This window comes from Argiope bruennichi, chromosome 10, assembly GCF_947563725.1.
Source record: "Argiope bruennichi chromosome 10, qqArgBrue1.1, whole genome shotgun sequence".
In the NCBI taxonomy this organism is placed as follows: domain Eukaryota; kingdom Metazoa; phylum Arthropoda; class Arachnida; order Araneae; family Araneidae; genus Argiope; species Argiope bruennichi.
Window position 1 is genome coordinate 17,948,746 of NC_079160.1, and position 16,124 is coordinate 17,964,869.

Genomic DNA, 16,124 nt, shown 5'->3' on the forward strand with positions numbered 1-16,124 from the left:
TCGGAGGAGTATGGCAACGAAAACTGTGACACGAGAATTTTATATATTAGATATATATATATATATATATATATATATATATATATATATATATATATATATATATATATATATAAACACATGGATTTTTATGGCGTATAGTTTCTGAGTTTTTATATCTAACTTCTTAAGAGGTTTTAAGGCTATCAGCTTTATGAATAATATCTTCTCAATTACTAGTTTAAAGCTTTCGGATTAGAGACAATTCCAGTCTCACCATTTTTGAAGCATACATATGTGAAGATTGCTTGAAGATCCCTCTCTCCGTAGGAGAAACTGCATGTTTCTCCTACTAGTTTAATATTGGCAACTTTAAGAGATTGTCCTTAATTCGTTATTATTACAGACTTGCCGCCTTTTTCCACCAGTTGGTTCATCGGGGATATAATCATATTGAAATTCATATACGTAACTTCATGCCCATAATTCCGTCAACAAAATAATTTCATCATCAAATAGTCAGACTTTAAAGTCAAGTTGTTTATAGTTTGCATATTTTCTGTTCATTACATAAATGAGATTTCTTGATGGAGGCTGGTCATGACATCATAGAACTATTTAAAATATGATTGTTTTGATTCATATATGTTTTATCTCTTCAGGTATTGTGACCTCACTTTTCTATTCATCGTGTAAACTACACAGATATTTAAAAAAAAAATCCTTCTTTCTTAGTTTTTAACGAAACACACACACACGCGCTTGAATTTGTACATAGTTTACTGTTGGAAATCAGGCAAAAATATTTATATATTTAAAAAACTGCCGCAATTCTGGAAAAATTTATATGATTGTTAAATTATTATTATTAAAAAAATAATTTTTTTAATCTGAATCGGCGTAAAATTTATTTTTGAGCAATAATGTTGTCACGTAGGTACTTTAGTATGGAACTCAATAACACACACAAGAAGTAGAGCTAAACCAATTGATTAACTGAACTCTGAACTCAGAACCCAGTGACTGACTCTTCTGCTTTTATACTAACAGGGAAAATTCCAGAATACTTGTCTGGAGACAGTAAGAAAAGTCCAGAACACTTATCTGATAAACTAAAGAAAGGTCCAGAATCTGCTGGAACATGAAATAAAGGAAAACGTAAAACCAAGGAATTAAATATTTACACAAACTATGAATCGCATTGTCTCTAGCGGGATTCGAACTTACAATCGCTTGATTATGAGACCACCGCTATGACCATTCGACCACTGAGAGTCGACTATCAATGCGGCAATATATACTAAAGTTATCGCGGAAGGCCTCGAAATTCCAGCTTAATGAATTAACTAAAATTAAACAAAAAAAAAGCTCTCCTAGGTGCAAATTTTCACCCACCAAGGTATTATGTGCGAGTTTGGTACTGTAAGTCAAACAGTCTGGCTTGTAGAGCCCTAAAACTCGCACGTATTCAACATTATTATAAGTAGAGATCATTATAGGAGAATTGAAACCTGGACAGACATAAAATTATTTTATTTAATGATCCATATCATAACAATTACTGATAATGAAGTCATTATTGAATAACCTTGGTTGTTGATTTTAATATAAAAGCTGATAAAAGGCTCTTCAGTATCGAATGCGTAATTGAGATTTTTATTTTCTCGTGTGAGAAGTATAGAGAAAGTATTGTAATCATCAAGAAATTCGAACTCGAGATTTGGACGAATATCCATGTTTCAGACTTCCTTGAGTTCAAAAAACACATTTTTTAGCATTATATCTGTTTGTCCGCCTGTCTCAATGCCTTTGACAAATACAGGGTGTCCCAAAAAAATGTATACGCACTTTAAATAATTGTAAATTTGGGGTTTGTTATAATTCGAATAATTTTCAACATGTAAAAGATTCTACAAATATCATTCTATTGTCTTGTTATCGCATGTTCTCAAACTAATGTTCGTTCTGCTCCAGACACTGCTGACAACGCGAAGCGACGGAATAGCACACATGATGGAATAATTCCCTTGGGATATTCATACATTCATGTTCAATGGTTGCCCTCAATTGAACAACTGTTGCAGGTTTATGGACGTCCTGAACAGTTCCATCAGCTTCAAACTTATCTCTAATTCAAGAGATGGTAACTCGTGTAGGTGGTTCTTTGTTAAACTCCCTCTTAAATTGTCTTTGCACTTCCACTGCATTTTCATACTTCCAGTAGCATTTTAGAATAAATTTCCTTTCTTCAAATTCAAGTCTGTCTGCCATCACTCGGTTCAATGGGTTCAGTCTGTAAAGAAAGAAGAAACAACTTAGTTATCAGCTGTTAAAATATGTATACATTTTTTTTGGGGACTCCCTTATAACTCAAAAATACTTTGTGCTAGACGGATGAAAATTGGTATACTATCTTTCAAACAAATTTGCAAATTTTTATCAAATTCATTCAGATGAAATCTATCCATTCAGTTTTTTGAATATAACTTAAAACGATACCTACAAAATAAATATAGATAGATGAATAAAATTCGACACTCAGATTTAGCATCTATAGTGTAGGCACCTATGAAATTTTGAGACAAACCCAACAGTGGGTAGACCGTCTACCGATCTGTACTTTCAGAAACATGTAGGCTGATAACTCAAAAACACAACGAATTAAACATATCTAAATTGCTATGTGATTTTGTGACTACAAGTGCAGTTTTGTGTCAAATTTTTGTTTCAATCGGTTGGGGAAAAAGCTTCTAAAACACAAATTCGATTTTCGTATACTATTAACTGTGTGACAGAGATTAATCGCCAAATAACTCGCCAAGAATCACACGATAGATTCAGTAAAAATGCTAAATTCACGCCAAAGGTTAATATTTCGTACGTATTGTACGCCATTGCCTTGCAAGGCTTCCTCTAGTATGATACTTTTATTAAAGAGTACAGAAGTTGCACTCATATTTTGAATAGATTGCTATTGAAGATATAATCTCTAACTATCAAAAAACCTAGCTTTAAAATATGCACCAAATTTATCAAAACAGCAAGTACCAAGGAACTCTTGGAGATATTTCCTCCATTCTTTCCTTTACCAAAAAGCTTAAAAATAGAAAAGAAGTTGTAGTAACAGTACGTCTGTATACCAAGATGGTCACCACGCCCAGCTCTATTCAATAAATTTGGATCGTATAACAGCCCTGACTATCTCTGCTATAACCAACAAAATGATGTTGAACATATTCTTGTGCGCTATTTGAAATAAACTCAAAGAATAAGCATTTGGTACAAGCTCAATTTAATCACCAAGCAATTTCGTCTCTTAAAATTCTGACCCCCTCCCCAAAAAAAATTGTTTTACACAAGCCCATTAAAAAGAATTTTCTTCGTGCACATAGGTTTTTTGATATTTATTAACTCGATATTTTGGTATTAGGTGATGACAATCTTTAAAGCTAAAACTCCCAATTTATCCATTTTAATAATAATAATAATAACATTAACAAGAATGCGGGAAAGTTTTGGGGAAACTTCTCCTTCTGATATAATCTAATGACACACACGAAATCTGAATATATTACTGAAAACCTAATTCTAACAAAATATAAAATTCGGAAAGAGCACAAATAAACAAAATTCATGGAGCAAGTCGCCCCCCTCTGCCCAAAAGCATATAAATACATATTGTAGCACCTCTTTTTCCCCTTGAGAAGAGAGAGTCCCCTTGTGGCATTTTACAGAAGTCCCTTGTGGCGTTTACAGACAAGCAGTTAAACGGGAGACCTGCATCCTGAGGTCGACTTTTTCCCATGCGCAACCCTTGCGCTAACACCGACAGCTGTCGGCTGGGACCGGTGGAATCCCTCCATCATACTGTTTTCTTTAACCTAATTGTCTATGCGTGTTTGTAAATTTTATAGTGTGCTATGTTTGTGTAGATTAAAAATATTATATTTAAAACCGGTCAGTTCATTAGAAAATCACAATACAATCACTATAATATATTTTTTTGAAAGGCATTTTTGATTGTGTTTGTATTTAGTGAAAAAAAAAATTCCCTATTACATTTAGAGCCTTTATATCCAAAATCTGTATAATATTTAATCAATTATTCAAAATCCGACATTCGGAGTTTGAGACGAGATATGATAGAAATGTTAAAACAAGCGAAAAAAGTAATGTTAAATTCTAGAAACTACAAGGTTTAAAGAAGCTACAATCTATAATTAGAAAATTCAAAGTTAATATTCAAAGCATGTTTTATAACTATGCCTTTGATGCCATTGTGATAAAATGCAATGAAAATTCTCAGAATTGCCAAGTGAAATAAAATGCTTGTAAGATCGAGTTAAAAAAAATAAAAAAAACAGAAATGGTCTCTCCTTAACCTTCTTGAATACTCTCTAATAACACACATCCTGCCTCATAAAAATTGTGGATTTCGAGAAAGATCGTTAATGCCACGATGACCATAATATACCAACCATAGTAATTATTTTTAATACAAATCATTTATTTATTTATATTGCACACATCACAAAAACACTAATTTTAACAGATTAAATATTATAATTCTTTTAAATTAAAATTTAGAAATCATTTTGGATCCAACTACCATTCCTTCGCTTAAATAATATTTGTCTTTCTCTTAAATTAAACAGGATGTCGGATGTTTCCTGCCATTCCGATAGATGGTGCTAGTAGTTATAATGCGTTATCAAATTTTTAATTTCAGTCTCGTAAGTAAGCGTTTTGCATTTTAACGTATAGTAAAGGAAACCGAATACGATTTTAAACGTATTTTTTGTCGACGTCTGAAACCAAAATTTTATAAGAATACAATTTTAGAAACAAGATTACAATATATATATATATATATATATATATATATATATATATATATATATAAGTAGCTGCCTTTTTGAATTAGTGCTTTTCCATCCATCAAATCCAACTACGATCATATTGCAGATGAATTTGATTTAAAATTTAATACGGATGTATATTTTAAATACTAAAACTGTATGCCAAATTTCATTTGTGTAACTCTCTGTGTTTTGTAATCATAGCGTTCACTTGAATTCAGACAAATTTCCTCTAAATAGATTTTGTTCAAAATTTAATAGAAATCTAGTGTAAAAACTTTAAATCAAATTTCCTCCGTCCAGCTCGAAACATTCTTTGGCTATCGCATTCATAGACAGGCAGGCATAATCCCAATCAACGGCAGTGGTCTCCCTCAAACTGTCTCGGATATTCCTTAATTTGAGCACTCAAATTTCTAAAGTTAAGAAAGCGCATAGCTATTTTCATAGTATTAAATGTGAGGAATTTGTGCTTCATAATATAGTAAAAGAAAGCTAGCATGCATTTTTGAAGGTATTTTTTTCCCACAACCGATTGAAACTAAAATTTAACTCAGAGTCATGATTTTAAAAGCAAAATCACATACCAAATTCCATTCATGTAAAACGAGGCAATTTTTGACTTATCTTGTCTATACACATTACAGACCAAATGATTATCAGCCTGTTACAGAGTTTGTTTAAAATTTAGTATAGACTTAAACTACATATCAGCGTTTCTTAATCTGTGGCATGGCTACCCCTTCTGATATTTGAATTCTTTTCAAGGGGTAGCCAGGAAAAAAAGTATATAAGAGATAAATATAACATTGATAGATATTTATATAGATGTAGAAAAATATTAGACACAGACTCAGATGGCCAAGAAATTGGATGTCTCTTAACATCGCAGAACTCATAACAATTCCAGCCATTGAATCTTCTATTGGGGATAGTCAGCCATCTGACTCTCCGACCCGCCACGAAGGCACACGGATTTAAACCATAAAATTGAATGACCGGGCCGCCGCAACAGCAACACTGGCGGGAACTGTGGTTGAGTCCTAAGGGCCATCACCGGCCACGGTACAACCCTCCCCGAAGGGAGTACGTCCTGTCATCGATGGAAGGAGTCAGATCCCCCACCTATTTGTGTACCCTCCAGGGTGGCGAGATCCAAACACCATGCCGAAGCATCTCATCCTCATTTCGAGGTGCCCCCCCGGGGGTTTTCTATTAGGGATATTTTCTCAAAGCTCTTCACTTTAGTTATTTCCTAATGTAAACAGTTAACGTACATTTAACGTATTTTATACATTGTTAATGTTTCACAATTTAATATGTAATGGGGTTTTTTTTATATTCATTTTTCTGTGTCAATATACGTTTTCTTTGTTGTTTGCAAGTGTCCATCGTCATCAAATGCCGTTTGTTCCTTCGTACTAGCCGATGAGTAGCTTCGTACTAGGGGTTGCTCATCGGCGGCCTCATCAAGTTACCCGCTTGATCTCTGGCTATGCCGGGCTACTGCTTGCATTCTTAGTAGAGTAGAGTTGGGTAACATGGAGCGATGATGACAGGTCAAAGCGTATTCAAAAAGAAAAGTTAGAGAAATGTGGTTATAGATTTTAAAATGTTTACCAAATCTCAGCCATCTAGTTCTTTACGTTTCGTAGCTATCATATTCCCTTGTTTTCACATCAACCATATAGACTTACTTCCTTTAAATGATTTTGCTGAAATTTTGATAGAAATTTAGAGAGAAAAATCACGTACCAAATTTCATTCATCTAACTCAACGCTATAATAAGTTATAATACTCGCAGATAGACAAACACAATTAAAACAGACTCAGGGAGATTTTAAATGTAGAAATTTGTCAAAATCTCGAGATTCAATTTTTAGACGACTGCTGTATTTTCTCTTGGTATATTTTCTATGCGAAATGAAATAATAGTCAGAAAAATATATACGATATGCCAATTAATATGTTTAAAATTTTAAAACTTCTATAGCGTGAAACAAAATAAAATCAAACTATAAAAGAAATTGCAAAACATTTCACAGAAGCAAAACTTAAGAATCAATTAAATCAATTATAACGCGTGTATATTAAAAGTGAAAGCAAAAATATTTTTAAAAAATGATTTCTCTTTGGTAAGACTTGCTAATTGCATATGGAAATCAACTGTGAAATAGGCTTAATAGTTGAAGAAAAACGCGAAGTTATTAATTGTATTTAAATTAATGTCGAAAATTAATTAAAAATTCCAAAAATAGTTTGAAAATGGAATGAAATGGAATTTGAGTAAAGAAAAGCTATTTTTTGAATTTTGCGATGATATATAAATAGTGTTTGTGCTATGATTCGTCCCGAAGTTCTACGGAAAAGTATTTTAAAATTACTCTTTTTTCAATCTAAATTCAATCCATACGGGGAGAGAAGAATTAGTATTTAAACAACATAGCTAATTTCCAAGGCACTAAAAAACATAAAAGCCAAATTTCGTTCGAATCCGTCAAAAAATGTGGAATTGAATTGGTTTGAAATAAACGCATTTACTCTCAATTTTATAAATGTAAATGTTCCAGAATGCAGACGCAAATTAATAATTTCTATTATATTCGTTTAATGAAAAAACAGATATTCACCATTATAAACAAAGGAGAACTCGCTTTTCCTCTCCACCTGATGCAAACCATGAATATTCAGGTTTTTATTTTCAGTACTCCATACATGAGCGTGTGATGTCCATGAGTATTCCATACATGAGAATCGTATATGATGTCGAAAATTGAGTTTGCATTTTAGAGTGGTTTTTTTTTTTTTTTCCCCCCCTATTGATTGAAACCGGAATAAAATTTCATCAATAAAATTACATAGAAAAATTCACTTATCAAAGTCATATTGATTTTTTTCTTTCAGTTATGGCATTTATATGCATTTGAATTTACGGACCAACAGACAGTCAACCTTTAAATGGATTTGGCTCAAAATTTGATATTGATAATATTTCAGATGCTAAATACCAAATTTAATAATCTAGCTCTTTACTTTTTGTAACTGTCATGTTCACTTGTATCGGGCAGACAGACAAATTTCCTCCGAACGGATTTCGTTCAAAATATTAATAGAAATCTATAAATTAGATCACAAAACCAATTTCCTCTGTGCGAAATAGAATATTTTTGAATTGTCGCATTTTTAAACAGAGTAACAGAAAGGCAACAAAAATGTGTTTTTATGTCTCAGAAACATAGAAATTCATTAGAATCCCGAAGTCAAATTTTTGTGAATAGAATATTTTTTATTTGAATTCTTTATTTACAAGGAAACAAAAATGGGTTGTTTCCCTTGCATACATAGTTCAAAATTATTCTTGTTGTTGCTACTTGTGGCACTTTTACAAGCCCGCTGACGAACTGTCAGTGAAGGCTTTGCTTGTTCTTTGTCGGAATATGAATTGTTTTTGGAAGAACTAATCTAGTAAGTCATGCATTTATATGTTGTGGAACAGATATCACCTTCTCTTTTAAATTATCGAAATTCGTGATATTTTATGTTTGAATAATAACGAAATAAATATTTAACAAGAAATTCTATGATATATTTATGATATTTCATGATGTTCTGAAGAATATACCATAAGAATATTATTGGACATTTTGTGCTTATAGGATCTAACAAAATAAAAATTATTGGTAATATTACGGCACAATATCCTTTTTTAAAAACATCTTTAAGAAAATAACGTAAAACGGCTTTTGTGATTTAAAGAGCTTCACGGGGCTTCTTCATTTCAAGATGTGATTAATTTTACATTTCATCAAAAAAAATATTCTTTACAAAAATTTACTAATGTGTTAAATAATCTGTTAAGCAGTAGTTTGAAGCGGGTATGATTTTACGAAACAAACGGCAAATTTTCAGTTTTGATTTCAATGAGGGGGATTTAGAGATTTTTAGCTACAAAGGCTGTCATCCCAAAATGTTCAGTTACAAACAACTTCAGTTAAAAATTGTAAACAATTAGTAGTAGCGTATTGAATATTGATTGAATTGATTGATTGAAAAGTGATGAAAATGAGATTTTTGGCAACAAGACTGTTATTCCTTAATGCCAAAGGAGCGCATGCAGTAGTTAAAAAAAAAAAAAAAAATAAGTAGTGTAATGAGGAAAAATTGCACTTTGGGTATAATATGATTTTTTCATCCTCTGATGCCATTGAAAATATAGCAAAGACATTTGGCTCTGTTTCACTCTGTTTTCATTTCTCTAAAAATCTGTCTATGAAAAGTAACATATTTACAACAATATTTTGTCTCCATGTAAATCTCTAAAACTTTTATTTAGTAAGTGATAGGTTTCTTAGGAATATCTGTACTTCTCTTATCTATCAATTACCACGCTACAGAGAGGAAAACCCAAAATCCATAAAATGCTCGTTCAAACTGCGTGCAGTTAAGAATAAAGTTCTTTTGGTCACACCGTTTTATCTTTCATCTTTCACACTATAGATCTATCATAAGAAAGCATTTGCGACATTATTCTGTGCCAGGGAAATTCTTCAAGGATGACTTAGGAATTTTTATATAATTTTAAATTCGCATTGAGATCGTTCACAGTAATCCTTGCCGTCTAATCAGAACAATGGTTAATGTATCAGATTATTGACATCAGACCACAAAAATTCTAATCATAACTATGCAATACAAGAAATTATAAAATATGCCATTCTTTTCACTATTAAACCACTTTTTAGCCTAAAGATTGATATTACTTTGTAAACAGGTGCATTTGCAGATATGCCGTAACGAAGTTCATGAAAAAAGTGAACTGAAATGGAAAGGTTTTTCTGGCAATTTAAATTTGTTTTCAAAAGTTTTGTGTTCGTATTGATTTTGGCAATATTAGAAATGCTACTCTTAGATTAATAGACTTTTTTTGGTTTCTTTTTTCGTAATTTGATTACATTATGAGTGAAGAAAAATATAGATTTCTCGTGGAATGGTTTGATCCAACAATGAAAATAAAGAGAAGATTTATTTTATGTTATTATCCTTCTGATGGAAGTGTTGACATGTATGACATAGCATCTAAACGATTATTCCTTCGTAGGATTCAATGTGATAATGTAAGTTCTGAAGATTTATTTATCGGAAGTATAATCAATGTTTTATCTAGACAGTTATATATTGTAGATTTTGGTGATCGAACAACAGCAGAAAGATTTGCTCGTGAAGTGGAATCGACAATTTTTATTGTGAATGAATCCGGATTCTCGAACCTCGGCCGCATAATCTCAGTTTTAGAAAATAACGACCTTGCTATAAATCGAGGCAAAGTCATTGACAAAGAAAAGAGTGGCTTTAATGCCAGTTCTTTCGCCACGAAATTGAATAAAAAATGTGTGATAATGGAAGTCCGAGGACAAAATGCCAGGAACATAGTAAGAAAGTTGCTAAATCCTGAATCGCCGATTGAAAGGCCGCTTAGATCCAATTTGGGTGAACTGACTGGACATTGTATAGGCCCAACGGATGACAGAACTGCTGAAACTGAAATTAAAGTATTTTTCCCATCATCAAAAGAAGTACATTGCAATACTGCCATCTATAAAAATTCTACATGTTGTATAATTAAACCGCATGCAGTGCGAGAGAAAATGGTTGGTAATATAGTGCAAGATATTATTACGGCTGGATTTACAATTTCAGCATTAGAAGTGGTAACTTTCAATTTAGGTACAGCGTCTGAATTTTTTGACGTATATAAAGGAGTTGTTGCTGAATATAAAGACATGGTTGCACAATTAATATGTGGTCCTTCAATAGCATTAGAAATATCCAAGCAAAACTCCAGTAATGTGTTTGAGGAATTCAGAACATATGTTGGACCAGCAGACCCAGAAATCGCTCGAAAAATAAGACCTGGCACCCTAAGAGCCAATTATGGTCATGATAAAATTAAAAATGCTGTACATTGTACTGATCTGCCAGAAGATGCCTCATTGGAATTAGATTATGTTTTTAGAGTGTTGCCTGCCTAATTCAAAGCTAATGTATTATATCTTATCAAAAGAATGTTAATATTTTTATAAATGGCTTTATATATTTAAAAATGATATTGAAGGCTTTTCATTTTAAATGACAAATATATTTATAACTTTTGCCAAAATTGATTAATTATTTGATTAGCTTCTTAAATTCAAACTATATTTTCTTTCATGAACAATTAAATTTATAAGTGTGGTTTGCTTCAAGATTTAGTGCTCATTTTTCTGTTTTAAAAAATTAGTAAAGATTTTAATAAAAATGTGAAATTTTAAGAAGTGTATAATTAAAATTCTGTTTGTACTATTTTAAAGTACTGTATAATTTTTATTTCTATTTGGATAAAGAGTTTAAAAATTGATGTTTTTTTAATACATGTTTCAATGAGTTGCTTAATTTTATACTAAATTATTTAGTTATTTAACATATGTAATATAGTGCACATTTTTGTTATATTGTGAAAAATGATCAGAGAAAAAAGTGAATTAATATGTTCTTTTTGCTTTAAAATGTCAGCTCTGTAAAACTTAAAAAATTAAGAATATGATGTGTATATACAGGAATTTCAGCTGTTTCACAAATGGTATTTTAGAACAAAACATCACATTTTATTCACTGACATTGTATTTCCTTTAATTTAACCACTTAGCTTTATATCAATATTTTCCACTTCTCATACTATAGGGTATATAATTTCTTTGTGGCAAAAGAACAAAAACATTAATTGCAAAAATTTTATAAGTATATTAAATAATATATAATAAAAATGACAATATTCATTAAAAAAAAAAAGAAAAGTGGAACATTTTAAAAGGAGATAATATTTATGAAGTTACTATTAACAGAGAAAAATTTGTTAGTCATTTAATCCATCTAAGTTGGTATAAATCAGGTTTAGAATTAATGTTATAAATAGAATTTGTGATTAAAGAAAAGTATCTGTCCTCAAGTGAGAAATTGGAAAATATACTAGAAAATGAGTAACTCATAATAGTAGAAAGTCTAAGAGAAAATGTTTCTTCTAAGGTTAAAAATTAGTAGGTTTGATTCTTTCTTGATTGGTCAACATTTTGCCAGTGATACTAAAAAAAATTTCTTCATATTTTTACATAAAATTTGTATCTATGATGCAAAAACAATCATAGCATTTAACAATTTTCTATGTTTTATAATTTTTAGTTTATATTTTTTAATAAAAGTTTTGGTATCTGAATGACAGACAGTTCAAGAGTTCTGGGGACTTTCCTGCAAAACAACACACTTTCAGAATTTTCTTTCAATTCTGTGCTTGTTTACTACTCTGATCCTTGATTAATAGCTGATATTAGATAGCTGTTATCTTATTTTGCTCTTCATTTTAACCTTTCTTCAATCAGTCTTGGAATATTTAAATATCCTTAAAATAACTGTAAATATGATATTGGAATCACGGTCAAATAATCTTTGCTGATTTGTTAGTTTCTGGTGAGATATACTTGTATATATAGTTGATTGGTTCTTGCATGAATATGAGTATGTTATTAGATTTTATATTAATTGATCTATTGTACTACAATATTATCATCTAATAATTATTTTATTGACTGTTGCTCATTTCTAACAGCATAAAATTATATTTTAGAATGGCTGTCTATTACTTTGCTATAAAAAAAATCAGTTCATGACTATTATATTTTATTATGAATGTTAATAAGTATTCAGGATTTACTTTTTTTCTAATACTAGTTATGCATTTTATTTTATGAACATTATTTAAATGTCTGAATTTAAAATATATTAAACTAAATTCTCCTAGAACTATATTTTGAGTACAGATTAATTGAAATAATGACTTTGTAGTAATCATGCCAATATAGAGAGGCATATTAAATATAATTTGAAAATCAGAATGACTATAAAATAGCATGCAAGAGAAAAAAAATTAGTGTAAAACAATTTAAGAATCTTTTAATTAAATCACTTAAGTCTTTTGTCAGTGGTAGACACAAGGCTATATTTTTCTGGTAATTCTATTTTAAGACTGAAAAAATAATAAGTAAAATGTAAAGCTAAGATATAAAGTTTTCTTTTTTAAAAAAATGAATAATCCTGTTTGTCTGATGTTCAGATATAAGAGACATTCAGCAAAAAATGGGAGGAGAGGTTGGCTGTTTTCTTCTAGTTCATAAAAGTTACTCACATTAAATGAAATTGATATATTTTATCAAATATATAATTTAACAGTCCTGTTTCTTAATGTCTAAGCAATTTAGTGCGGAGAAACACATGAACTTTAAGAGAGCATTGCATTATATTATTTCATGGGCATAGTTGTGCATCAGATACACATTCTATATACAAGTAAATAAGAATAAATAAAGTTTTATGAGACATAATTCTTACAATTTATTTATACTTATTTGAATATTTTTAAATATATATTGTAAATTATTTTGAATAAAATTTTATTACATCTGAAATTTTCTCATTGTGCTTTTTAGTATTCAGGAAAGTCAATGCATATCTTAGTAATATACAGAATGTTTCAAAACTATGGTTATGTTGGTAGGTGATATAATATAACTAAATAAACTCAAATCATCATAACAATGTATGCTTACAACTTAACCTGTGAATTGCTTTAAAACATGTTTTCCAATAATCTGTCCCATATTTTGTGAACATGATAACTAGAGTAATTTTGATTTAATTTGAATTGGTGAATAATATATTGTATAAAACTTTATTGAGTTTATAGATTGGTTATCCAGTTCAAAGGAGGTAGAAATGGTGAGGTAGGAGTTAGGTAAATTTATTGGTTAAAAAAATAGTGTTCAACTCTTAACTTTTAAGCAGTTGAACACAAGTTTCTCTTTTTCAAGGTTTGAAGGAAGGTTAAACACAAAAGTTATTTCGTTTGTTATGAAAAGGCATTAGTTTGTTCAATTTAATTTATCTTTCCAGAGTAGTTCAGAAGTCCCATCCCTGTAGTTGGAGATGGGAAAATAGAAATTTGCCCTAGATGGCCCATCTATGAGCTGCGTTGAAAATTTCTTTTATTTATCCATATTACGCATCAGTTCAAATTGAATCAAAATAACTCTAACATGGAGGAGGGGTGATTGCCAGAAAAAGATATCTGCAGATGCCTTTAAGTCTATTTGTCTAAAAAATTTCATTTTTATCAGATAAGCCATCTGTAATAGCACCTATATATATGAATTCATTGATTGTGATCAATAATTTACTTATAGTGAATTATTGGTCACAAATTTAATGTTTGGATGGGAAAGGTAGGTTAATGCTAATGGTAGAGTGAAAGAAGATTTAAAACAAAAAGACTAGATAATTGTCTCCACCGTACTAATTCTCTACCTCTACTGTGTTCTCCATTCATTAAGCTAATCGCTGTGACCAAAGAACATAGTCAGCTTCATGATGAGCCAATGTTTTGTTGAATGAAAAAATATAATTAATTTGCCACAGTAAGTTGGTAGTAGGCTGTGAGTATATTGAAAATTTCCCAATTATTGCTTACTTTATTGCTGAAATGTGTGAGTGATAGTGAATCTATAGTTCAGAAAAATGAATTTTGATATGTAAATGAAAAGGATGTGGAACAACACTGAAGGATTGATTTATCAAAATGAGAGGAAAAGATAGATGAGTATCATTTTCCTTTGTCATAAGAACAAAAAAATTATTCCAATAATATGTTGAATCTTTTGATGGACATTACTCATATAAATTATTTATCCAATGAATGTTAGATATCCCAAAAAATACACTACTCTTAATAACTTTAAGAAAGTTTAAAAATTAAAATATAGATTACCATAGATTTTTAATGCATTTCTGAATTTTTTTTTTTTTTTTAAAGTTTTAATCATTTTCATATTTTCTTTAAATAACACTATTTTTAAATAGTTACCATTGCTATGTATTCGTGAAAAACTGAATCAAAATCAATAATCATGTTAATGTTCACAAATATCTTAAAATAATTTTTTTTATGAAGCTTAATGTGTAATTATGTACTTCTGAAACATTTTCTTAGTTTTATCATTATGTTTGATGAAAGTGCTCACATAGGATGGGACCTGACCAGCTCCAACTGTCTGCATAAGTCAGAGCATTTTAACCCACTAAGCCTAACTTGCATTATATTTCATAAAAGTGTACCTTTATGAAATTATTTCTTGCATACAAATTAATTTGCATTTAGTACCTTTTGCACAGAAAGGACAATTTTTAAAAGTCACAATAGTTATATTTTCAATCAATTAAAAAAAATTTAAATACTTGATATTTAATACTAAAAGATAGTATATTTTATTATGATCAATAGTAAATAAAACTAGATCATTGATGCAAAATATAAGAATAAATAAATATTTACAAATAATATTTCAAGATTATAATAATTAGCACTACAAAAATAAAAACTGTAATATATAATTATACTAGATGATTGTAATGTTTAATTGTAAATAATAAAAATTAATAACTAGTGATCTAAAACTGAATGAAAAATTTCAAAATGTAGATCAGTATAGAGACTGATACTATACAATTTATATTCATAGGTAGCATCTCGTTTTTTATCTTGCTTCGAGCAAACTGTGCATTTTCTAATTATCTATTTTACCATGCATAATTTACCATTTTGCTACAAACATCCAAAAAATTTATAGATAAATTATTTATAAATTTACATACCCACCCTTCTAAAAGATAAGCAGTTTTGTAGCTAGGACTGCACAAATGAAAATAAAACTCTTACTAGACTAATATCCCATTTCAAATGAGAACATAAATTATAAAAGCCAAAATGAGTATGTATTTCTTTTTACATTAGGAAATAGTTTCAGTTTATATCTGCAAAAATCTAATCATTCACAGACAACTGCCCAATTTCAATCGGACCTTAGAGAGAGAAATACTAATATGTGGGACCAATTTTCAGAAGGGGGGGAGGGGTGAAACATAGATCTGTAACACCACCTTGTACAAATAATTTCATTCCAAATGCTCAATGCACCTACGTGTTAATGGGTCTTGGCACATTTCTATGGAGATGCAAGATTGTGGTGTTCATCTCAGGGAGAATTCTTGGGACAACCAATACTATTACATGAAAGGTAAAATACTGGCAAAAATATAAGTAAAATCTATTTTTGAATATATATGTACATCCAAAGCAAGCGTAATTTTCCAAATACGGAATATTTTTTATCACAAAAATATTTACTTATTAAAATGTTTCTCTTGAA

General features: G+C 30.1%; 1 protein-coding gene across 1 annotated transcript; it reads left to right on the forward strand.

The window, feature by feature from the left end:
- The first annotated feature begins 9,714 nt into the window (after window positions 1-9,714).
- Window positions 9,715-10,985, forward strand: LOC129988792 (nucleoside diphosphate kinase 7-like). The gene has a single exon (XM_056097065.1). It carries the CDS (start codon window positions 9,795-9,797, stop codon window positions 10,866-10,868), a length of 1,074 nt encoding a protein of 357 aa, XP_055953040.1. The 5' UTR covers window positions 9,715-9,794; the 3' UTR covers window positions 10,869-10,985.
- The last annotated feature ends 5,139 nt before the right edge of the window (window positions 10,986-16,124 follow it).